This window comes from Microplitis mediator, chromosome 4 (genome assembly GCF_029852145.1).
Source record: "Microplitis mediator isolate UGA2020A chromosome 4, iyMicMedi2.1, whole genome shotgun sequence".
Classification (NCBI taxonomy): domain Eukaryota; kingdom Metazoa; phylum Arthropoda; class Insecta; order Hymenoptera; family Braconidae; genus Microplitis; species Microplitis mediator.
In genome coordinates, this window is record NC_079972.1 from 1300843 (window position 1) to 1327298 (window position 26456).

General features: G+C 32.8%; 2 protein-coding genes across 6 annotated transcripts; both read right to left on the reverse strand.

Annotated features, from left to right (window-relative positions):
• Nucleotides 1-166: 166 nt before the first annotated feature.
• Nucleotides 167-2280, reverse strand: LOC130666898 (uncharacterized). Its single transcript, XM_057468223.1, has 4 exons — nt 2236-2280; nt 1791-1975; nt 1056-1161; nt 167-982 (listed from the first exon to the last, which is right to left on the reverse strand). The coding sequence occupies exons 1-4, from the start codon at nt 2278-2280 to the stop codon at nt 275-277; spliced, it is 1044 nt and encodes a 347-aa protein (XP_057324206.1). The 3' UTR covers nt 167-274.
• A 1755-nt stretch (nt 2281-4035) lies between these two features.
• LOC130666763 (uncharacterized) lies at nt 4036-26224 on the reverse strand. Of its 5 annotated transcripts, none has more exons than XR_008989745.1 (8): nt 26199-26224; nt 8232-8435; nt 7831-8152; nt 7323-7467; nt 6468-6614; nt 5765-5894; nt 5145-5609; nt 4036-5059 (listed from the first exon to the last, which is right to left on the reverse strand). XR_008989745.1 is itself a non-coding variant. In XM_057468015.1 (7 exons), exon 1 carries the CDS (start codon nt 11013-11015, stop codon nt 9153-9155), a length of 1863 nt encoding a protein of 620 aa, XP_057323998.1. In that variant the 5' UTR covers nt 11016-11164; the 3' UTR covers nt 4036-5059; nt 5145-5609; nt 5765-5894; nt 6468-6589; nt 7323-7467; nt 7831-8152; nt 8232-9152. The 5 variants fall into 5 exon arrangements, 3 of the variants coding, with proteins under 3 accessions (XP_057323998.1, XP_057323997.1, XP_057323999.1); XR_008989746.1 differs by having other exon boundaries at nt 8232-8266; nt 26199-26222; XM_057468015.1 differs by lacking the exon at nt 26199-26224 and having other exon boundaries at nt 6468-6589; nt 8232-11164.
• Between the last annotated feature and the right edge of the window lie 232 nt (nt 26225-26456).

The following is a 26456-nucleotide window of genomic DNA, read 5'->3' on the forward strand; positions in this document are numbered from 1 at the left end:
TAAAAAAAAAAAAAATCCACATATAGAAATCAGAGAAAAAATTTTATTAAGTGTAAAAAAATTAAAAAATTTAATGAATATTATCAGAACGGAATTTCAATTTTGCTATGTACTTATTTATGTTATACGTAATTTATTTAAAAATTACACAATTTTACTACCACCATTTCAATCACCAATAATTTAATTAATTAATAAAACCGCTATTTAACTGTAGTGATCGAATATAACAAATACTCACACAGAAAAACATTTTAACACCGGTCTATAATATTTACACCGGCGGCAGCGTTATTTTAACACCGGGGAATTTTTTTTTAACATCAGAAGGTTTTTTAGGTATCAGAGCAACGTATACATCAACATTCAAGTCTTTGTCCTCTACTTCTCTAGTATTGTTATTTTTCAGGTCACTGTTTACATCACCGTCGCCATCGACGTCACGAACTTCGTTATCAGTTTTGTCAGCCCCCACCATTTCAGTAGGTCCATCAGCAGGTTTTTTAGGTATCGAAGCAACGCATACATCACTATTTAAGTCTTTGTCCTCTACTTCTCTAGTATTGTTATTTTTCAGGGCACTGTTTACATCACCGCCACCATCGACGTCACGAACTTCGTTTTCGGTCTCGTCACCCTCCACCATTCCAGTATGTACATTTCCGGATCCCACAGAGAGAATGCTCTTAATTTTTTTTAAACCGGATGTATTTTTCCCTTTTAATTCTCTCTTTCTCTTCTTTATCGTCTGTTCTTCGTTAATTTCCTTTAATTTAACTCTGCAATCTTTAAGTTTAATAGTCTCTTTCACTGTGTTTATCTTATTTTCTTTGATTAACTTCAACTCTTCAATTAATTGATCGGCTTCTTTCTGTTTCCTTTTGTTGTCTTGGATTTGACTGAAATATTTATTTATTATAGACTTCATTTGTTCGCTTTCAGCATCATCTAGTTTATCCGCACAAATTATATGAACAGGAATCTGAAAAAATTTTATTATTATTATTATTATTCATGAATTTTCAGGATCAAGGATACTTTATTCAATTACTCACGTAATTTTTGGGGTGATTATGATTGTCGTTAAATGAAACTAGTTGTAGAGTCGACTTATCGATTGCCTTCACTATATAACTAGCCTCGCATCCAAGCTTGTCACTTCTGTAAGAGATAAAATGTTTAAAATAATAATAAATAATTTTTTTTTATAATTTATATAATTTAAATTTATTAATATTTTGGATAATGTACATGTACACTTTATTTAGAAAATTGGAAATGCTAATTTTTGGGATATTTTAGAGCCATGGAAACCCTGCAATCAAGAGTATACTGAATTTAGCTGACGTCTGATAATTCTAGGATTTTTTTTAAAATGATAAATTATTTTTGAAAAAACATTTAACAAAATTGCACGTATAGTTTCTTCAATTTTCTACATATCCATATTTTTTTTCTTGAAATTTAATTGATTAAAAAAAAAGGCGAAAAACTTTCAATTGTCTGCTAAATTCAGTATGATATTAACATGATATTGAAATTAGCTGAAATTTAATAATTCTAGGATATCTAAAAAATCGATAAATTATTGAAAAAAAAAAATTAACAAAATTGCACTTATATTGTTTTTTATTTTCTACATATGCAAATTTTTTTTTCTTCAAATTTAATTGTTAAAAAAAAAGGCGAAAAAATTTTAATAATCTGCTTATTTCAGTATCATATCGACATTACACTATTTATATTACACTTTTAATTTTATATAAAATAACAATGTGCACACTACTTACATGTAATTGCTTCCTTTTACAACTCGTGGTTCACCACCTCGCTCACATTTGTACTCAACTGAATAATATTTTAATTTTTTATCAAAACCATTAAATTTATCCAGTGACACAGTCCTTTTGTTATTAAAGATATTTCCAGACTCCAGCTCGAAAATTCTTTTTTTGTTTTCGAAATCCTTGAAGCTCTGGAATGTCGCACAATTTTTAAAATAGGACGCCATAATAAAAATCGCAAATAAACGTCAAATTAAATTAATATTATTGTTATTATTATTATTATTATTATTATTATTATTATTTTTATATAATTTTTATTAAATTTTTTACCATTTTTTAACTAGTTAAATCACAATAGTTAATCACAATGAAGCAAGAGATACACAAACGAGACGCGCTATTGGTAGCTACTCGACAGCAAGTGAACGCCGAGAACACGTGAACGAACAATGGCTTTGGAAAAGTCTGGACTGTGTAATCCGACACCACACATTCCGGCAGTATGACAACTTTACTCAGGATTTCTTTACTCGAGAACCATCTGTACTCAAAAGCTGTTCTTGAACCACCAGTTTTGTTTTAAAACTGTACTCAAGTCTCTTTTTTTTCAAGTACAACTTTACTCAATGACAACTGTACTCAATGGCTTAGCCAATAAGAGAGCAAGTGTCGGTAAAAAAGAAGTGTGTAAGTCGGTCATTGTCACATGGCGCTGAGTGAATATTTTAAAATTATCTTAGTAATAAATTGAGATAATGAGATATAATTTAAATGTTATATAAAAAATAATTACTAAATAACGTTTATACAATGAACGGCTTATTTAATTAATTAATTAATTTAATACTTAATACTGTATTAAAAGTTATATAATTATTATAAGTCTATAATTATGAATTGACGTATATTGATATTCTTACGTGGGAATAGGTACAATTTATTTAAGAGAAAATATGTTTTGTTAATAATAAATTGTTTAATTTTATAAAGAAGTTTTAGAATAATTTATTTTGTCAGGTATAGAAAATCGTAGATATCCAGGAATATATTATTTTTTAAAAATATAAATTATTATAATAGAAAAAATTGTAATTGCACTTGTGGTGAATTTAAAAAACTATACATAGAAATGAAACAGTTTTTTTAAAAGTAGTTTGTTTATTGAAAGAATAGCATAAAAAGTATTGTCTATTATTTTTAATGTCATAATATTATCAATATATATATACTTACAGAAAGAAATTATTATTATCACTGATATTCTTTTCTTAATCAACTAATTAATATGTAAATAATTACTTTACATACATTTATGTTATAAGTTTTTTTATTGAAATATATCAACAGATGTTTTACAAAAGTGACTAATGTTTTCAAGTACAAAAAAATTATTTCTTATATATTAATAAATACCATACATCTAACATGGCTGTGAATGTAACAGAATCCGACAAATTTAAAATTATAAAAAAACAGAGTAAATAATTTAAAAAATAGTATTTATAAAAAATGCACTCCGTAATTTCAAAATTTTTTAAATGCGCATTTTTTTTTGGTAATTGTTGGCAATAGCGACTCCACACATTTTCTAAAGTTCCAAGTGCTTACACATTAAAGATCTATAATTAAACTTTTTCCACGTGTTCTGCTACACGGCGGAAAGAATTTTCTGTATGCATTTATGTCTATAACACAAGATATCTATCCGAACCTTGTAACTAAAGTGTGCAAAATTGAGCAAAAATGACAAAAATCATGTTGATTTTCCAAAATAAATTTAATAAATTTCTAATAAATACTAATAATTAATTTTATTAATACCGTAAGATGGACGGTGGCGATAGAAAGGTCTAACTAAGAGTTAAAATATTTTTTGAGCTCTTGTATAGTGGAAAATTGACATATTTCTGTTATTTCAATACACTAATGGTGTACAACAGCTCACCTAGCGCTTGGTTACAAGTAGTTTGGACGGTATCCGCCTTCCTTTGCTAGTATAGTGTCTGGCTGAAGCCCGCAACACAGTTTCACGCCGGCTCGTACTAGTAAGAGATGTAGTCTAAGGCATGAGTACGTTAACATAGCCTTACTGACGAGTCCGTTAACGTACTTAGGACGAAACTACAGAAATTATGGCAAATAGGCATATACCTTAAGTTTTGGTGGTTGACTTAAGAGTCAATACATAGAATAAAAAGAAAAATATGTCAAATGGTGCAGGGTAGCACGGAACAGAAAAATTTCAAACTTAATCTTGAAATCAAGCTAATTTATACCTATGGTACACATGTACAATTTATTAATGCTTAAATAACACCTAAATAAGCAAACACATCTTTAATGCGCCGACAAATGCCAGAGAATGAAACAAGTCTCTTGGCAATTTGCATAATTTTGGTTTTTTGCTTGATACAAACAGGTGGAGGAGTGATTGTAAACAAGTACCTTTTTTTTTTAATTTCATTTTATTAATTATTTACTTTATTAATCTTTATTAATCTTTATTAACAATGTATTAGTGGAGGGCGATGAATAAACCCTTTTTCTATATAATACTATTTAAAATAAAAAAAAAAGAATAAAAAAAAAAAAAAAAAAAATTTTAAGAGCTTAAAACCGGCTGCTTTCCTACAGCTTGGAAAGTGCCCTACATCTGCCCCAATAAAACACATCAAAACAAAAAAAGAACACATATTCTTGGTGTTTCTTTTTTTTTCCGAAATTTCGAACATAAATTTCTAAAAAAAATTTAGCATATTTGTATATTTAGAAATATCGCGTTGCTCATACCAAAAGGACATATTTTTTAGGCTCTTTTGGATTTTGGGATCTCCTTAAAGGCAAAAGAGCCTATAAAAATAAAAGTCCTTCTGGCATCAGCAAGGCGATATATCATGTGATGAAATGTCTTAAAAAAATTGGATATATAAGATTTTTTTTTCAAATGGTACTCAAAAAAAATAAAAAACAAAAAAAAAATTTTAAAAATACAAATTTTTCAAATATTATGTCTAAATTTTGAGAACAAAATTTACTAATCTAAGCATCAAAAATTTGTATGACGGCGTCCGAGTATTGACGGCATATATAACAACGTACTCTGTCACCTGCATTAGACCCATCGAATAACCTCTTGAAACAGGCTTCACAGACGCAGCGATGACCACATCGATTGTAGGCTGCTATTGGAGGATCTTCATAGCAAAAGCAGCATACTCCTCTCGATGTTGACGGTTGGCTTGGGGGAGTAACTACCACGTTTGCTGGAGTATCTAAAAACCAATAATGTTTTTTTTTATATATAAATAATTTTTGTTTATCATATTTTAAATATGATATGTGAAGATAAATATTTACCTTCATCTTCACTCATATCAGATTCTAGCAGAAAAGTATCGTCCATCAGTACTTTCGAAGGCTGCAGCCTATCACCTGATGTTCCAGGAGTTGGTTCAATACTTGTACCATTAGAATCTTGAGGATCTTGAGATTCGACTGACAGCGGTGTAGGGGAGATACGACCTGTTGCTTGGGACACCTGTGAAGGCTGAGTTCCATGGCTCGATGGTCCAGGATTGGACGACGGTGAGTTTGATCCATCAGAATGTAGAGGCAATGGCAGCGGAGAGGTGCGACTTCCTATTGTTCGTGACGACGTTAGGAGACGTAAATGGAGGCTTGACAACGATGATGGGGAGATGCGGTGACTTCTTACTAACAGCGAATCATTCATTGTATTGATTGCAGGAGTTGACGTGCGGTGTCTGGGGTTACTGCCTGGATCTTGTAAATCGGCAAACTGTGGCAAATTGATGTTTGATTCTTGAAAAAAATAGATACAGTATTATTTATTTAATTAGTGTTAGTTAATGAGTGTTAGTTGATCAATAAATATAATTTTAAAAAATATGCGTATTTAAAAATTTTTAAAATTGATAAGTGCATTTTTCAAAACTATTATTTTAAAAATTACTTACTGTAATTATTTATATTTTTAAATTCGTGTGACGTCTGCTACATTTACACTCATAACATAATTTATAGATTAACGATCCTGCAGCATAACATTGAGATGTTTAATATTCCCAATATTTGGCAGCTGTTCACCTGCCAAAAAAAAAAAAATTTTAATTAAAAATCTGGAATAAGAAATTTTATGATTTAAATAAATTCAAAATACACTGGTTACAAAAATTACGGGATATTAAAAAATTTCAAATTTTTTAATAATTTTCAACAGTTTGTAACTCGAAGGGAAATGGTCGTACAACAAAAACAAAAAGTCAAACTGTAGCTTCAAGTGTCTAGTTTTCTGATCTGGGTCTTAAAATTTTTTTATTATGCACGGTTCTGGAGCAATAAAAAATCAGTCATAATTATCGAAAAAAATTTATTGAAGCTCGAAGACCGTTTTTAAGACGAGCAAAAATTTGGTGAATTTTTTTTTCGATAGTTTTCTTAGGATTACTCCGGAATCGCACATAATAAAAAAATTTAAAGACCATATTAGAAAACTAGACACTTGAAGCTACAATTTGCCTTTTTTGTTTTTGTCGTATGACCATTTTCCTTTGAGTTATAACCTGTTGAAAATCACTTTAAAATTTGAAATTTTTTTAGTATCCCTTAATTTTTATAACTAGTGTATAATTTAAGATGTTTTAAATTTTCAACTGTTACAATTTAATTCCAGGATACTTTTCGAAATTCCCTGATACTTCCATGATATTTCCCAGTTGCATTAAATTCCTGGATAATTCCCGATATTCCCGGTTTCGGCTCGGCCAACAATTACATGTGATCTGAGACATTTCTTACTTTACTTCCCTAGGTGTGTAATATACTATTTCATGATACCAGCATCGATACTTGAAATTTCAGTGTCTCTACAGCCCGTCAAAACAAGCTAATTTCAAGCCGATGCTGCAAACAACTGCTCGCGAATTCGTAATTCAAAAATACCTTCACAGCGGGCAGAAACATGCGTGTTTCTTCCATAGGGAAGAAACAATTGTGTTTCTGCCCGGTGTCAGTTATATTTAATGTTCATTTGCAGACTTATTACTCTCATTTGCTTACTTGTCACTTGACTTTATTTATTTTAGTTTTTAAAGTGTCAGTTTTCATTAACCAAATAAGATTATTAAAAAATAAGTGAAAATAATATTTTTGTATTATTTACTATTTAATAAGTGACTGTAGATCACATATGTCTCATTCTCTAACAGTTCTCCGCATCATCGGCTTGAAATTAACTTGTTTCTTACTGGCTGCTGACACTGAATCTTCAAGTTCCGATGCAGGTAATCATGAAAAATATAGTGTGTGACTCAGGATAAAACACGATTTCAGACTGCGGGTGATGTCAGCCCTCGCCTGTGGCTCGGGCAGCCAACCTTACCCTCGTCTGTTTCATCCCTTGTCACACAATATACTAATAAATCTTCAGGTTATTTTTTAAAGAGCTGTAGTATTTTAATGAAAAAATGAACTTTCAGATTCTGAACTGTACATTAATTAGCTGAGTTGTTGTACCTTTCAGATCTCAAGGATGCTTGAAGATTCTGAATGCGGATGTCGTGATGACGCTGATTTGATCGGCGTTGACGATTTATATCTATTCCGGCATCTAAACGTCCCCATTGGATCTCCATATTACAGATAATATATTGTAATTGTGCTATAAAAAAATTGAAAAAATTAAATATGAATAATTTATTACTTAATTACATAGTTTGATAATAAAATTTTAATGCGCTTATGACAGTTTAAGATTGGACAGATTTAAAAAGTGGGAGACATTGTCTAAGAATGCCTTTAATAAATGAAATACTAAGGAGAAAAATAAAAAAATAGAGTTCCGACCAAAACTAATAACTTTTTTTTTTCGAAAATTTCCAGTTTTTTAAGCGGGAAATTAAAAAATATTTTCCTAATTAGCTGTTCTGTTGTCAATAATATATGGGTATGTTGATTTTATTATTGTAAAAGTTTTATTAATTAAATCAAACCATATTTAAAGTTTTAATTTTTTTTTCCTTACCTAAGAATGTAAATAATGAAGGATATTCTCCATTCAATCTTGATATTAGATGCCGATTAAAAGCTTCTGCGAAATTGTTGGTCCGCCAAGGTGAGTTCCACACTGAGACAATGTTGGCCAAAGGTAACCATTGTCGAAGTAAATAATAAATGAACATTACGACGTTTTCATGTTGTCCTTCAATCTGCTCGGCTGTCTCAGTAATAAGCTCAATAGCTGTTTGAAAGAGTTCAGGTGGAATTAAAGGCAATGCCCAAGCCTCTCTGAGCGTTTGATCATTGTCGCGAGGAAGTCGTAAAGAATTCGATTTGCGTGTCATAGCCTGAATAAAAAGAAAGATTAACTTATATAAAAGCCTTTAGTGTTGAATTTATTTTTTACCATAGAAATAAGCTATTTACTCTTATGCAGTGGAACCAACATCCTCTGATCTGCACTAAGGGAAAAGAGTTTTTTATAGAGGAAATAATGGCAGCTTCAAAATCAGTTACAACACATCGCAAGTGATTTTGAATTTCACCCGCGCTTTCAATAATAAATTCCCGAACAGCATTATACATAGCTGCGGTTCGAGAGCTACATAAAACAAATAAAACTGGGATTCTCTGTAAAATTGAAACAGCGAATTAATTATGTAAAATGAGAGGGTAACTAAATTGGATCTGGTTGTGGCGTGAAGGTTTAAAACAATTAAAAATTACTCAAGGATTATCAAATATAAATTATAGATTTATTTACACTTATATACACTTAAACTGTAAGAAAATACTGTGTAGCGAATGCGGCAATAATACTGGGTAGCGAATGCAAACTTAATACGCACGTATAAAAGCAACACGTGGTTGATAGCGGTTATATTCACGGAATTACTTCAATATTAATTACGCGTGAATGAACGATTTATTTATTCCCAATAAATAGCAGCCTCAATTCACTGACTACCTATTGAGAGTAATTAGCTGAGCGGTTTACTTTTAATTAGCACAAAAGAAATACTGGATTTAATAAGCGGTTTTAGCACACGAGGTGAACTGTAGAAGAGCACGTTGATAATTAATTGAAGAAAACGTCGTATATGAAACCCACACATCGGTTTCCTTGTGACGTCAGAGCGGTAGACCAATAAGAAAATTAGAAAGCGACGCTAACGAGATTTCAGCCAATAGGGAAAATCCACGTAGCTCGTTGAGATCTGAAGCCAATGAGTGCGTTTCATGTCGGAACTCTCTTATTCATTGTTGGAACTAATTGATTTGAATGATGGATTTTCCTTATTGGCCAAGATCTCGCGCGTAAGTTCAAATAGCGAAAGTGCTGCCGACCTATTGGTGAGGCTCAGCGTTCTCAGGTGGTAGCGAGTTTGCTCTTGACTGAACATTCTCCCCAGCGCTGGTGACGGTGTCGACAGGATTGTCATCTGGAGAGTGAACTGGCAGCACGCACAGTTTAGCGATTGGTCGAACAAGTTCAGTTGTAGCGGTCTTCAGGGTGACTACTCGAGTCAACCCATCTCGTCCTGGATGTAATGCTAGTACTCTAGCGAGTGGCCATTTTGATGGTGGGAACCTCTCATCAGTCAGCAGGACTAATGAGTCCACTTTGATGATATTAGATGGATGATGCCACTTAGAGATTGATTGATGTCGTTGTAAATACTCGGACGACCATCTAGTCCAGAATGTCTGGAACATTTGTTGTAATTGTTGCCAGCGTGACAACGTAGCGGTATTGTTTTCCAGTAGCGACGGTCCTGGTACAGCGATTAGAGGTTCACCATTGAGAAAGTGTCCAGGAGTCAAAGCGGTTAAGTCTGCAGGATCTTCAAATAGCGGAGCGATCGGTCTTGAATTGAGCACAGCTTCAATCTGTGTTAGCACTGTAGCGAGTTGGTCGTAAGTCAATAGCGATTCACCAATAGTTCGAATAAGATGGAACTTGATTGACTTGACGGCTGCTTCCCACTTGCCACCAAAATGGGGAGCACTTGGCGGGTTGAACTTCCAGTCTGTGCCATCTGTAGCGAGTAAGTACTGAAGTTCCCGTAGCTGTCTCGATCCTGCTGCGAATTCTCTCTTTAGCGTGGCGTCTGCTCCTACAAAATTTGTACCACAGTCCGAGTATAGGGTACTGCAGGCGCCTCTCCTACTAGTGAATCTTCTGAATGCTGCGACGAAAGCGTCGGTAGAATAGTCGATGACAATTTCAATGTGTATAGCGGACGTAGCGAGACATACGAATACAGCGATCCAACCTTTATAAGTTTTCGCACCTCGACCTTGAAATGTCTTCAGTGTTACTGGCCCAGCGTAGTCTATTCCAGTGTGTAAGAATGCTTTAGATGGTCTTACACGAGCGGATGGCAATTGTCCCATTAATTGTTGTGCACGAACACCTCTATGTCTCGTGCACACGACGCAGCGAAGAATGTGAGACCTGACTGGAACACGCCCACCTTCTATCCAGACAGATCTCCGTAGATTAGCGAGAGTCAATTGAGTTCCCCCGTGGAATGTTTTCTGATGCGAATGTTCTATCAGTAGCGTAGTTAAGCATGATGATCTTGGTAAAATAGCTGGATTTTTCTGATCATCATCGAGTAGAGAACTCTTCAAGCGACCGCCGACTCTGAGTACTCCATTGTAGTTGACGTAGGGAATCAATTTAGCGAGACGATGATTTCGTTGTAGAGAATCACCATCTTTCAGTAGTTTCAGCTCCTGTGAATAGTACTGACTTTGCGTATACTTGATCAGCAAAGTCTTAGCGAGTTCCAGGTCAACTGTAGAGAGTGGTGTGGCCAATGTGGGCTGTGGCACTTTTTTAAATTTAGCGATGGCACGTAGGCAGATACCAAGCGTGCGAAGTAGTGGTGACAACTTAGAAAATTTGTCCAGTAGCGTATGTAGCGGGTGTGAATCTGCCTTGAAGATGGTAAAAACCAGACCTGGACGTTCCTCAAGATGTGATACCGTCTGCGTAGGGATGTCAAAAGATGGCCAGTTTTCTTTTGATTGACTGAGCCACTTAGGTCCCGTCCACCATAGCGAATGCTGTTCTAGTTTAGCTGCTGTTAAACCTCTTGAAGCGCAGTCAGCTGGGTTAAGTTTCCCTGGAAAAAAACCCAATTGACACTTGGTAGCGATTCTTGAATCTTGGTAACTCTGTTGCGAATGTAGACTTTCCATCTAGCGGGGTTGTTTCGTATCCACGTTACGGATACAGCGGAGTCTGTCCACAAGAAAATTGGTACATTTTCAAGTTTCAAGACATTCTTAATGTAGAGTACCAGTTGAGCGAGTAAGACAGCGGCATTGAGCTCCATTCTTGGTATTGAAATTGGTTTCAGTGGTGCAACTTGTGTTTTGGCACACACTAGCGAAATATTGGAGCTTCCTGTAGCGTCAGTAACCTTTAAGTAGACGACAGCAGCCATAGCGAGTTGAGAAGCGTCAGAGAATCCATGTAATTCAATCGATACACCAGTCCTTACATGATTCCAGCGAGGTATCTGAATCTTCGAGATCTGATGTAGTTCATCTCGAAACAAATTCCACTCTTGAAGAAGCAACGGTGATAGCGTAGCATCCCAATCGAAGTTCTGCAGCCATAGCTTCTGCATGAACATCTTGGCTCTTACGATGATAGGTGCCAAAAACCCAAGCGGGTCAAACAAGCGAGCAATTTCAGATAAAATTGTGCGTTTAGTAGTTGGAGATGCTTCTGGTAGCGAATAACCGAGTTGGAATTTATCTTGAGTAGAATTCCAGGTTAATCCAAGCACTTTTACTGTAGTATCCCCAAGTTCTCGTGGTGTATCTTCTTGGGTTTCGACTGGAGCGACTTGAGACAGTAATTCTATTGAATTACTTGCCCATTTTGCAAGCGGGAAGCATCCTGCGGCACACATATTTTTTGTATCGAGAGCAACTTCAATTGCCTCAGCGAGTTCATCTGCGCCTCCATAGATGTCATCAACGTAGCGGGTGTTTGTCAGCGGTTCAACAGCTTTCGGAAATTTATTTCCTTCATCTTCAGCGAGTTGTAAAAGTGCTCTTCCAGCGAGATATGGAGCTGATGTTGTTCCATACGTAACCGTAGCGAGTGCAAATACTGTTGAGATGTCATCTTCGTCAAACCAGAGTATGCACTGTAGATGGTGATCTTCCTTGTCAACTGCGATCTGACGAAACATTTTAGTTACGTCAGTAGCGAATAGATAGCGATGACAGCGAATGCGGATCAGTACATCACTGATGTCAATTTGGATCTTGGGACCCACATGAAGTATCTCGTTGATTGATACACCTGATGTTGTTTTCCATGACCCATTGAATACCACCCTGAGCTTGGTGGTGGTGCTCTGTTCTTTAAGAACCCCATGATGAGGCAACATGTAGCTGTTTGGCGGTAAATCCTTTAATTTTACGCGTCTCATGTGTCCCAAGTCTTCATATTCTTTCAAGAAGTCGTAGTATAACTTCTTGTAGATTGGATCATTGTCCAGACGTTTGCGAAGACGAAGTAAAGCGTATTGTGCAGCTCGTAGCGAGTCACCCAGTTGACTTGGAGGAGATTTAAGCGGCAAGCGAACGACATATCGACCATCAGACTGTCTGTAGTGTGTATTGACAAAGTGTTGTTCACACTTTTCTTCATCTTCATTATAGTGTATAGCGAATTCTGTCTGTGGTTCTTCTTGATACCAAAACTTGCTCAGCAAGTCTTGTAATTGATCATCAACAGTGACATGATGACCATAAGCTGTCAATTTTGATGTAGCGGTGTCCACAGATCCATAGATGATCTAGCTAAGCGTCGTTGACTGAGCGATGGGGTCATTGTCATTACCCTTCCTTATTTTAGCGTTGATTATGTGTGCAGCTGGTGCTGCACCCAGAATGATGTCAATAGGTCGTGATGTTAAGAAGTCTGGATCAGCGAGTTGTAGACCGTTTATGTGCGGCCATTTCTTGTTAGTTAGCGTGAATGACGGTAAGTTCACCGTCAGTAGAGCAAGCACATGGGCTTGGACTGGTATGACCCAAGTGAATGCAATTAACTTGTACATGTACATTGAGTTAAAAAAAGTGATGGTTCAATGAACTAATGATTCTTGCATTCAAAATAAGTGTCTTCATTTTCCTACACTAACTGTAATTATCTCAGTAAATGTATACTCGTTAATTGAATATCGAATAGAGGGATAAGTATCGCATAAATTATTATTGTTACTCTATTTTAAGAAATGCAGTGTATAAATTAGTTAAATTATTAATAACTTAGATTTTTTATGCTTCCAACTCCTGTTGACTCACAGTCTTTGGTGTTTTTCAAATATTGGAATGTATCAGCGGTATATTAAGGATATAGTCACATGTACATTGCTTAAAAAAATATTAGTAGATTTGATTATTTTTCTACTCTTGTTCAACTCATTTTTTAGGATAGTGTCCATGTACGTTGTAGACTAACTGACATCAAATCGATATTAATACGGCGTACGTATTGTTATTCATAAAAATTTATAATTAATTTAATTATTAGTTTAATTGATCACAAGACTGAGAAACCTTGATTTTTTTTGATCACGTATTTCTATTACTTTAAAATTGATGATAATTCGCGCGCCGATTTATTTCTTTAAACAAAAGACTATCTACTTACATATGGCAGCTAAGTCCATTGTTAGCGTTTATTTGTCATTAACAAACGGTTTTCAATTTTTAAAATCTTTCTATCGATTGTACGTATTAAAAATTAAATTATTTCAAATTGTGGAATACAATTGCAATTAATAATGACACAAATTATCTTAGCTCACCCGCACAAACATCAAATCTTCATATACTTGAATAAAAATCTTTTCCTTACCGCTTGAAGTATGTAAATAAGCTGAAAAAATATCATTTATTCATAATTTATTTATTGCTTTCTAGCCTATTGCATGTATGAATATACTGATGACAAACAAAGCAGAGAAATGCTATGATAATATTTTCAGTTTTATTAAAAAAAAGATTTCCGACTTTTATTCCGAAGTCATACATGTCCGATTATGAAAAAGGATTGCACAATGCTCTGAAATCAGCATTTCCGGATATTGTGGCAAGGCATTGCTATTTTCATTACGCTCAAGTGAGTTTTGATGAATTCATTTAGTTTTAACGTTTAAATTTTCTTATTGTACCAACTCTGTTTAGAAAATCTCATAGAATCCAATAGATTCTCGTAAATTCCCATAGATATTTTATGAGAATGAATGAGTTCTATAGTTAAGTATAGATCCTTGCACATACAGCTATAAGAATCTATAGGATTTTTTAAGCAGGGAAGATAATTTGATATTTTATTTAAAAAAAAAAAAAATGATTAATTAAAATTTGTTCAGGCACTTTTCTGTAAGGCTAAAGAGTTCGGGCTTATAGGCAAAAAAAAAAAAAAACAAACAAACCGTTCCCGACATTTTCATTGTACTACACCAATTGAAGCTTCTAGCCTTATTACCCCCAGAAATGATAGAATTGGTTTATAAAATTATAAAGATGGAGGCTACTACGAAATTTGGAGAATTAATTTTCAGATATTTTGAATATTATGAAAATTTTTGGCTCGGAAAAATAAAGCCTCAAGGATTTTCTGTATTTGAAATGTTGGATGACAGAACAAACAACCATCTGGAATCATTCCACAGGGATTTCAATGCTGTTCTAGCAAAGCATTGCCACCCAAATGCTTTTATAGGTGAGTATTGCAATGTGATAAAAGTCCTATATCATTGTTCAATAACAGCATACAATAATTTAGAAAGTGAATGAATTTTAACTAAACAAAATTTGAGCTCAATTTTGGAAAGTTGCAAAACATACTTCAGCTTTTGTGTTTAAGAATAATACCCTTAAGCGCATCTTTCAATAATATGTACATGTACAGTTTGTAAGACAAACGTACTCAACGGTACATTTAATAAAATTATCATTAACTATATATTTTAATAACGAGCTCATGCACAGTAAACAACACAAACTTAATTTCTTCTAATTGTTGAATAATCTTACCTCTAACCATGTCTTTTAAACGTTTGTACATGCACAATCGAGGAAAAAAATTTTCCGTTATATTTCAATAAAAACTAATAGAGATTTTTAATTCTTAGGAAAATTTTTGTTTCAGATGCTTTGAAGTCTCAGTATTTGGAGAACAGAACGACGATAACAAAGATACAAAAAAGCACTTATTCGACCCGGGAAGCCAAGAAAACGACCGTGGAGTCGAATACCGAAATTAAAAAATTTTGGGAGAATTTGAATAACAAAATGATGTCTGAGGGAATGAGTGCTGAAGCAGCCTTTGAAAGAATTAATAAGTTTGAAATTATAAAAAAACTTCGTAGCCAACAAATCAACAACGATGAGTACTATGACGATTTTAGAGGTGATCTTCAACAATAAGCTATTTAATTTATAAAAATCACTCATTTTACAACCAATTCACACCGTGTACAGTTAAATATATTTAGATAAATAAAATTCAATTTGTGCAATTAATAGTATTATCATTGCCTATTTATTTCGAAGATAATTTGTACATCTTCAATTAAGTATCAAACTTAACTTCCTTTCATTTTCCAATAGTCAACCCTATACGATTTTTACTCATGCGTACACGATATCGGAAATACATACACAATGAAGTACCAAGTATTTAGGCAAGGTTTATTAGATTTAATGTACATGTACGAATTAATTGTAAGCTATTCAATCAATGAAAAGTGACACAGGCATTGATATAATTATAATATTCGGTTGAAAAAAAAGGACCGTTTTTTAATTTAATGTACATGTACTTTTTCATATGGTAGGCTGCGCATATCTTATTAAATAATTCAATTAAATCCAAAATTATTCAATTTATTGAACATGTACAAAGAAATTAAAGGCGGGATTATAATTATAGAGCTTGTTACATTCTGGGGTATTACCCCAGAATAATTAAAAATATAAATAAATTTATATTAATAATTTAAATGTTCAGGTTTGACATCATTAGGGTATCTATCGACCCCAGGCGTGTCCGTCGTCGATTATAAGTGATTAAGAATTTTTCACTAACTATTTGATTAGGGTTACATAATAAATGGTACACCACATTTACTAAAATTAGGTATCTTTTAATTAATAAAATATTAGGTTGAGTTAGTCAGTCACCGGACCGAGGTCCGGTGACTTAGATGTTCATCGGCTGACTGCCTGTTCTGTCTCCGCAGATCCAGTACAGAAAATTATAAAATTATAAATTGTCCAACGTCGCATCTCAGGTTACCCTAGCGAACGTCGTCGAGGCCTGGGTCTCATGCCTCGTCATGAGTTTAGACTACGGGCCACGACGGTGTTCGCAGAAATCGCTTATCTACTGTAATTACTTTGATGAAGAATTTTTCTTCACCAACGTTTTATTATATATTATCAAAAGAAATTTTAAAATTTTTATTTAAATATAATTAAAGCCAGAACGTAACAGAGCTACTGGCTGATAAACAAGTAGTGGCTCTTTAATCCGATGTACATGTACTTTTTCAAACGGTAGGCTGCGGATATTTTAATGAGATGATTAGTAAAATCCAAGCATTTTTGAATAAATTGTACATGTACAAACGAGTCGCAGGCATTGAGATAATTGAAGTAACTGGTTTAAAAAAAGGACCGTTTTTAATTTAATGTACATGTACTTTTTCATATAGTAGGCTGCGGATATCTTAATTAGATAATTAATTAAATCCAAGCTTTGGTCATTATATTCTACATGTATAAACGAGTCGCAGGCATTGAGATAATTGAAGTAACCGGATAAAAAAAGCACCGTTTTCAATTTTATGTACATGTACTTCTTTATATGGTAGGCTGCGGATATCGTAATGACATAACTAATTAAATCCAAGCTTTTTTTAATAAATTTTACATGTTAAAAATATTGAAATAACAATACATGGCTCATTTTTGCATATCTCAATTGTCTTTTTTCCTTTTTTTCCTACATGCCTATTAATAATATCTATTAAAATTACAATTAGTATCTATATCTTTTTTTTTCGGATTTTTAATAACTCGATTTTTGTTTATTAATTAAATGAAAAATTTAATAATGAATTTAATGAAATGATTACGGACTTGAATTATCAAAGTATTTAAAAACAATTAATTTTTTTTTTTTTTTTTAGTCCTTTAAAGAAATATTTGCAGTGTTTATTTAAGTTACCCAAGTAGCACAGAATCAACCTTAAGATATCTTTTGAAAAGACAAGACAATTTTTTTGTTGTCTCAAAGCCAAGTTTTCTTAAATATAAATAAGACATACAGATGTCAGTCCTAGGAGTCATAGAAAATTTTTCTTTTTTTTCTCGCCTGAAAAAAATTATTTTAATTAAAAAATCGTTTAGATGACTTATTTGACTGTTATTTGTAATTTATTTTTTGTCGTCACTTGTGTCAAGTCTTGTAAGCAGATTTTTTTACAGTGACTAAATTTCTGTTTTGATTGTTTTGCCAAAATATTGATGCCTTTATTGATAGATCGAAAAACACCCTTAAAATCGATATCTTAAAGATGTCACGTAGCCAAGCGTGCTACGTGGGTGGTTGTTTTTTTTCTCTTTTTTTTTTTATTAGAATATAAAATTTAATACATGGCTTTGGGAGCTCCCAATTTAGCTAATAACTTACAGAAATATTAAATATATCATTTAAATTTATTTATCTTCATACACCCCAGATAGAAAATTGTCTTAGTCGGACAAGTTTGAAACTTAAAAATAGCTTTATTCTAGCTTAACATCTAAGCATTGTTTTATAAGCTTTATTCTAGGTCGTTATTAGAATGAATTCTATGACAAGTCTTTAGAGTATAACTAACCTTCAAATATACCTTGCTGTTAGCTCTTTTTCCACGCGTATGATAAGATTCGTTCTAAGCTTGGATTCTAAATTTAAAACTACCTTATCTGCTAACATTACTCCAAGGTTCATTGAAAACTGAAGTTTGAGGTTAATCAGGAGTTTGTGTTATTGTTTATAAGTGATAAATAAGTTCAATTTTATTTGCAACATATATAAAGAAACATATTTACTAAGCAAGTAAGTTTTGATTTTTTTTAATTTATTGAATCACAAGTTTTTAAATGCTCATAATGAAAAAATTTTAATTTTTTAGAACTTCGTTACATTACAAGCATAAAACTGATTACGTTATAAATTACTGTTGAAACGATGAATGACAACCATAAAAGAAAATTAGCTTTAACAAGGCTAAGAGAACAAAAATATCGAGCAATTAAAAAATTACATAATCAATATTATCAACAAGAGAATAGTCATCATTCAGTGAAATATGAAAATGATTCCTCAAGTTATCACGTAGCGATTCAAACGTGAATCGCTGCGCGCGCTTTCCCATTTCGCCGTGAATTTAACAACACCTCCTAGCTAATAAAGCGTATTTATTTATTATAAAATATTATTATTTAAGTATCGATATTGTTTTGATTAATTATTTAATTATGATTTATTTATTGGAATTATTGATTATTATGTTTATGTTTTGATAATTATTTTGAATTTGATGTATTTAATCAATATTTTCATTTCAGTTAGTAATACACGTCCGTGTATATATTGTATAAAAATATCGATCGAAGAGAGAGTAAGTCGATATAGTGGGGATAAAAATCAATATATCCCTCCCACCACGTGGTGCACTGAAATGATTATTATTTTAATGTTTAAAGGGTTAATTATGATTATGTTTATAAATATTGATGAATAATATTATTTAGTTTATTATTATGATATAACTCAGGTCGGGTAATATATTTAAATATTTTATTTTAATTGATAATTTCGGGTCCGAGGTCATTAGAGGGGATAACACGTGAGTGATACTCATCCCTCGGAAAACTGACGCAGAAAAATAATGAGAGAGGACCGGGCTATTGTAAAGGTAGGACGTGTTGATGTCCGCGATTTTTAAGTGAAATTATTCTGGCCCAGTTGCCGTTATAAAAGTAATTAAATATTAGAGAGAATTAAATTGGTATAATTAATTTTTTGTTATATTCAAAGTATATAGTTTGTATATTGTTTATTGTGGATACACTCCAGAAGTAAATCATTATCAACGCCGGTAAGTCAATTGTATTATCATTTGTTGCATCGGCTATCGCTGGACCCTCGGTAGAGTTGATCGCGATATGTCATTGTTTAATAATTGAACCTGAGTTATTAATAATAATAAGTTGCGTATATTCGACTTATGTCCCAGAGTTTGGTATACGTGCGTAGATGCGTCGGAAAATTCCTTAGTGGATTATAGACAAGGATAGCGTATTTGACTTCTTGTCTTAGAATAGTATTTAAAATATTATTTCTCTGAGTAAAATTGATTTTGTAATTTGATGGTATGCAACCTAGTGTTGCCAAATATATTTTGAGTTCCCGCGTCTCTCTCTCCCCAGAGCAAATAATATTAAATCAAGAAAGAAATTAGTATTTTTATTTATATGAATTTTATATTGAGTATGATAAGTAAAATTTGTGATTTGTAATTTCAATCCCCAGTGGATAATTTAATTAATTTGATTTTTATTATTATTATTTGGCTATAATGAGTATATTAATAATTGATAAAATGTATGGTAAAGAATTAATGTATAGTAGACGATATTTGGTAATGTAAAAAAATATTTTGTTGAATTTATATTTATAAATATATTTGGATTAAATAATATAGTAAAAGAATTCCAGTGATAGCTAACATTTGTTTGTTTATTTCCTGTATATATTTTAGTAATAATTATTCTTTATTTATTTTATTCATTATATTTATTTGGTTATATTTCCATTTGGTGCATACATTCTTGCTCGAAATTTGGCCCCGTGATCTCTCCCCTGATTTGGTATTATTTTTTTCCTTTTTTTAAAAACGGGCTGGCGCTTTCGTGCACTAACCCAGCCTGAGGAGCTGGTTCAGGCACACTATTATTTTATTCATAATTATTTATTATTTTGAGTCATATATTTATTATTTATAAATTATAATTTTGTATACACGTGGGTGACCACACACGGTTTGCCGAATTTGTTCGCGTCTCCGTCGCGAGTTCGAAAACGGTATACGTTATAAAGTTCATCAGATATAAATATGATCGAGAATAATGCTGCAAGTATAAATGCCGACTCAAACATTGATTCAAATGATACTAGTCGAGGAGAAATATATGAGCAGAATGACAATAATAATCCCGAATTGGTTACTTCTAATAAAAGTAGTTCTGATGAGCAAGTCGGTGAGAGACAACCTGACTCGGATCATCCATCAAATAATGAATAGGAAATAAATGGATTAGACCTTGAAATACAGCAATTACGAGAATGAGCAGTACATCATAGAATTGCACAAGTTCATCTTGACTCTCTATTAGCAATTCTTCGAGCAAGATTGCTTCCTAGGTTACCTGCATCTTCAAAAACTTTCTTATATACTGGAGGAGCTAAATATAATGTTGTCAACATGAAAGATGTAAATGGTACTGATGGAACATTTGCATTTATTGGTATTGAATCAGGTTTACGGAAATGCATGAATGTCCAAGCTCATCATGTGCATGTTATAGAATAACAGTTTAATTGTGATGGCCTGTCTTTGTCAAAATCAAGTTCTTCTGAAATATGGCCAATACTCTGTTAGGTTCACTCAAATTTGGTTAACTATGAGCCATTTGTAGGGGTCGGTCTATTTTCGCCATAATTCAGTCTGACATCAGTTTAGTAATAAAAATAAATAACTAAACAAAAAAGTAGTAATGATGAGAAAGGGTGCTTATGCCGAAACCTTGACTATGGCGTTGCAATCGATGCAAAAAAAACTAATGGGTAAAGTCAATTCAGGCGGAAACTATAATAAATATAAAACAAATACAAAGTATGCAATTCCATGACTTTCATTGAAAAAAAAGAGTGCGCCACATATCCTAAGAGCTGTGACATTCAACTTTTGTTGAATTTAATTCTCGCAAAGCATATGCATTTTTGGATTCTTTAAATGAAAATGATCATTCACATATATATAGATATATACATATACATATATATATACACTGGTCACAAAAATCAAAGGATAGAAAAAAAATCCCAAATTTTTAGGTGATTTTCAACATGCTGTTACTCGGTAAAAATGGTCGTAGAAGAAAATTAAAAAAAGAAAATTGTAGCCTCAAGTTTCTTGTTTTCAGATCTGGACCTCGAATTTTTTTCTCATGCACGGTTCCGGAGTAATCATAAGAAAACCGGCGAAAAAAAAATTTTCAAAATTTTTGCTGGTCTTTCAATAACTCTATGGGCGTCAATAAATTTTTTTGAATAATCCGCTTTTATGACTCTTTTGGGAAATTTTAAGGTCTATAAAACTGGCAGTGAAAAGTGAGCAGAATCCCATGCAATTTGCGCCAAAATTTGTCGCTAAATAGTTGCTAATTAGTTGCTGAAAAGCCGATTTTGTTGCTCAAACCGATTTCGAGAAAATCGAGTTACTGCTAGCTTATGCGTAAGATAGCACTGAACTCGCAAAATCCGTGTTGCATAAGAAGACCGATAGGTAGAAATTTGTTGCTAATTTGTCGCTAAAAGACAGCGCTAAAATCGTATCGAATAATTAAGAATCAGCTGAACCTAACCGCCAAGAACTAATGATGAAAGTTCCTACTACCTTAACACGCATTTTCGGAAGCTAGGGACGGTCATTAATTTTGTTGCTGGCCCTAAATTAACTCAGTAATAATAAAAGAGCCAGCAACAAAATACTAATAAAGAATCAAGCGATCCTAACGATCGGGAAGTGAAATCTGATGGCCCTGCTATATGAACTAGTGGTTTTTATGGACTGAAAGCAGTAGTTTATTTGGTTGCTGTTCACGAATAGACTTAGAAATACTGAAAGAGCCAGCAACGAAAAGAAACTAAACATTTTTGACAATGGCGTGGCCCGTCAAATATTCTATTTATGATCTATGAAGTATTGAGCAACACTTGAAGAGTCAGCAACAAGTTTGCGAATAAAAATAGGCTTGATTTTCTAACAAATTATCTAATGATAGGAAACATGCCAGCTTGATTTTTGTTAGACAATGACGTTGTTTGTCAAACTTTTTGTTGTCTATTCAAGAAGTATTTGGGAATACTCAGAAAGTTAGCAACAGATCCGCAAATAAAAATAGTCGTGGTCAACTAACTAGTTACCTAATAATTGGGACCATGCTAGCTCAATGTTTGTTTAATGGTTAAATTGCCCGTCAAACGTTTCGTTGCTGGTTGATGGATATTTATCAACGCTGAAAAACTCAGCAAGAAATTTGCAAGAACATATTGGCTGAGTCAAACTGTGGGCTATCTAAAAACATGATATATCATGTTCCCTGTGTACTCAGTGGATCTCACTTATTTCACTTCTTTTCTAGCCCTTTACCAAATTTTTGTTCCCAATAGCCCGCGTCTGTTGAAAATTAAAATCTTTATACTTAGAGCAAAATACCCCCCCCCCCTCCTCCCCAAAAAGTTTAAAAATTTGACTTTTTACCCCTTTTACTTTTTCTACCCGAGTCGAAATTTAAAGGCTACATTCATCCCTCTAGACCGAAATAGAACCAATTTAGAGCACTGTAAGCCGCCTTAGCTCCGACAATGAACTTCAAGATCCTACCATTTACTGTGAGGTACTACTTTGAACCGCTAATTACGATACCAAAAATTAAGACCGACTATTGTCCTCTTGAACCCCGTAATAAATTTAGATTTACACAAATTAAATTCTTTAGTTATTAATCTTAATATTAATAAATTATTCAAATATTATATTGAATTCTTACTTGCTACAGACAATAATTCTAAAAGTCACGTCGAAAAACCTCATCTAACGCTTTCATGAATTATCTACCAATGGCATCTATCAAATGACACGACAATATCATTTTATATGTTTATTATTCGATTAAGAAAATCAATGTCATGATACTTATTATATTTATTTAAATTTAAAGTTTCTTAATAAATAGTAAGTAAAAGTATTTAAATTGTAATTTTTTTTTATCATTCCAGAATATTTTTATTATTTTAAATATTTAAAATTATCTTTTGAACTTCTAATTTCAATCAGCAATTACTTCTTTTAAGCAGTGTATATGATAAGAAATAATTATAATATACGTATATTTCATATCACCTTGAATTTAATTTGCGTTTACAGTGTATAGCATATTTATGCCTTTTACACTTCTTGCCTTTAATCGCAATCGCTATCTTTTTCTATTCCCTCCTCTTTTTCATGCGGCTGTGGACTGACTTGTGCTTCTGTACTGCATCATTACGTGATGCCCTATATCCCACCTTTTTGCCGTGGGAGTATAGCGGCAAAGGGAAACCACAGAGAAAACCTTTTGCCAGTACAGCTGTCATTTTTCGGAGCAGGTGAAGTTCCAGTGATCGATAAAATTCCCATTTTACCGATCACTGGCTCTTTAGTCCGCGCCTAGAGCACAGAGACGTCCGATCAAGCTCAATGCATGGCTAAGCGGTCACCCAGCCAAACAGTAACCACGCTCGGTGCTGCTCAACTTTGGTGATCATCCGAGCCACACATGAACCGATCGGCTGACTCTGCCCCCTTAATTCGCGTTTACAATGACTGGAACACTTTCAATTTAAATTTTCAAAATTTAAAGTTGCGGCTTGATTATTTGTGATGAAAAACTTAATAATAACAACAACAGTAACAATAGCAATGGTGGTTATAATTATAGTAATAAAAATTCAATAATTATAATAATTATTTTAGAAATGATATTATTAATACATTACAAAATTATTATATTAATGTATTGCACACTTCAAGCGCGAAAGCGCTAGGGGTGCTTTACTGACAGTTCTTCCACGTTGTTTTTTTTTATTATGAACTTTTATTCAACTTACAAATTATCAATTTGATTTTTTTATTTCTCATTTTCAGTTTAATAGTTTTTTACTAACATTTTTTTTTTTAAATATCCCGTCTTTTCTATTAGATGTCGCTTTTTTTTCACATATATTAATATGCTAGTGCTGCCACCAGTAGTTGATAAAGAGAAAGAATGAAAAAAAATAATAATAATAAAAAAAAAAAAATATGGCAGCTAAATTTTTCGTGAATAATTATTACTCCTCCGACACCGGTGTAATTTCATTTTTACACCGGGCGGAGTTAAAACGAGTCCATTTTTAACACCGCTCTTTTTACAGTGTATAAAAGTCCAGGGGACTCGTTCGTGTAATTAATAAAAGTCCGGTGGACAAACTTGTTAAAAAAAATTATAAGGAATATAAAAACCTGGTGGGCAAAATTGTAATTTGGTGAATAAAACTCAATAATTATATAAATTAAATGGTGTGTTAAATAAATTTAATCCCTCAATCTCCTCACTCTTATATTTTCCAACGACCCTCATTTCATATTATAACATCTCCGGTTCTGGAAGGCCGAGACTTATCTTCCAGTGGCGCCCTTATTAACTTCAATTAATGAAGGGGCCAAACTTGGCAAGGTTGAGATATACCCTGTTATAAATAGTCAGTGAAAGGGCCGAGAGCGAGAGAGTGACAGTAAAGCACACTCAACGCTTTCGCGGTTGAGGTGTGCAATACATATAATAATAGAATTATTATTATTGTTAATAAATAGGTTGTAGAGGTCCAAAATCGACCCTAATTTTTATTTCCTTTAGGCCCAACTTTGAACACCAAGGTGGTAAAAATGGAAATTTATATCACTTTGGGATCCAAAGTTGGACTTCATTTGACGTGGAAATAGAATCAACTTCAATCCCCCGAAATAAGAACTATCTTAGGAGGTTCGATGTCGGCTTTAAATTTCTACGGGTAGTCTTCTACCATGTATTCGTAATCAATATGCTCCACAAATAAAAAATTAAAATCTGGGGCTAAATTAGCCCTTTAAGAAACCTAATAAAATTCGGCTATTGTTTTATTTCATCTTAATAGTATATTACGCTTCAAGAGAGGAAATTAGGACATTCCAAACCAAGTGGATGAGTTTTCACGTATTTTACCCAAAAGATCTGCAGAATTGAGTTAAAAATAAATATTATATACGAAACAAGAGAATCGATAGCGTACTTATTTATCAGAAGATCGGCTTTTCCAGTCGTTAGTAAGGACATCAAGAACTTATTTTTGTATCATTTTCTGACAAAGTACATAAGAATTTGGAGTTTTAAATGCATATTAGTCGCAACATGAGAAAATCAATGGTTTTGGTTTTTTTATTTTTTTTAACGAATCGAATTTTATGTAGATTTTTGAAGGAGTATAAATTAGAAATTTTTGTATTTCGACTATAAGACCTTCAATAAGAAATTTAAAAACGATACAATTAAAAATTTTTTGTTTAAAAATTACTCCTAAATCAATAGTGTTTTTTTTTTTTTTCTTATAAAGGTGGCTGTTATGAGGCTAGTCGAAATTTAAAAAATTGACTCTATATCCTGTGGTTTTACCACTTACAATTTTTTTTTTTCATAAAAAAGTGCGAGAAAATTAGAATATTTACAGATGTTTGAACGATAATGCTTAGATGTTCATATCAATACTTAAAACAATATTTAGACTCATCTAACATTACAAACGCCCAGCAAAGCGGGTGGGTAACCGCTAGGATATATATATTTAAATATAGTAGAAACCTAAACGTGCAAACCTCTCAATAAGACAATTTATAGATAAATTGAGAAAAATATAGATAGCCCGAACTGGGAATCGAACCCAGACCAATTCGGTATCGCGCCGAGTGCTCTACCAGTTGAGCAGTATATATAAATATATATATATATAGTGCCGGATAGCTCAACTGGTAGAGGACTCGGCGCGATACCGAATTGGTCTGGGTTCGATTCCCAGTTCGGGCTATCTATATTTTTCTCAATTTATCTATAAATTGTCTTATTGAGAGGTTTTGCATGTTTAGGTTTCCACTATATTTAAATAATGAAAATCCGAATTTCGATTATTTTCGATATTTTCAAAATTTGTGAGCGACCTCTTGAAAATTTTATATCGAGCTGACTTTTGGAGATGCTTCTCAAAATATCGTAAACCAACAAATTTTCATGCGAGATCGAAAAAAATAAAATAGTCGGTTTTTTTGCGCCACCCTAACATATGTATAAAAAATCTTATTTAACATATAAATTCTATACAATTATCCCCGGATATTTTTTATGCAGAAAAAAAAAATATTTTATTTTTTAAAATATTAAAGACAAATAATTATTTCTTACCAGTAATGCTTCGTTGAATTTCTGTGAGCTTCTGCGTACCGATAACCGAAAAATGGACATTTTTATACCTGAAAACTCAATTGCGTCAGCAGCAACCTTGTCCAATATCACCAAGAATATTTCAGCAATTATGCTGATATAAGTTTTATTGTTTATTATTTCAAATGTCAGCTCGACAACAAAGATATCGTAAACAACGTTTAAAAGTAAACATTTTTATACCAGAAAACGTGTTTACGTGATAAACAGCAACTTTTT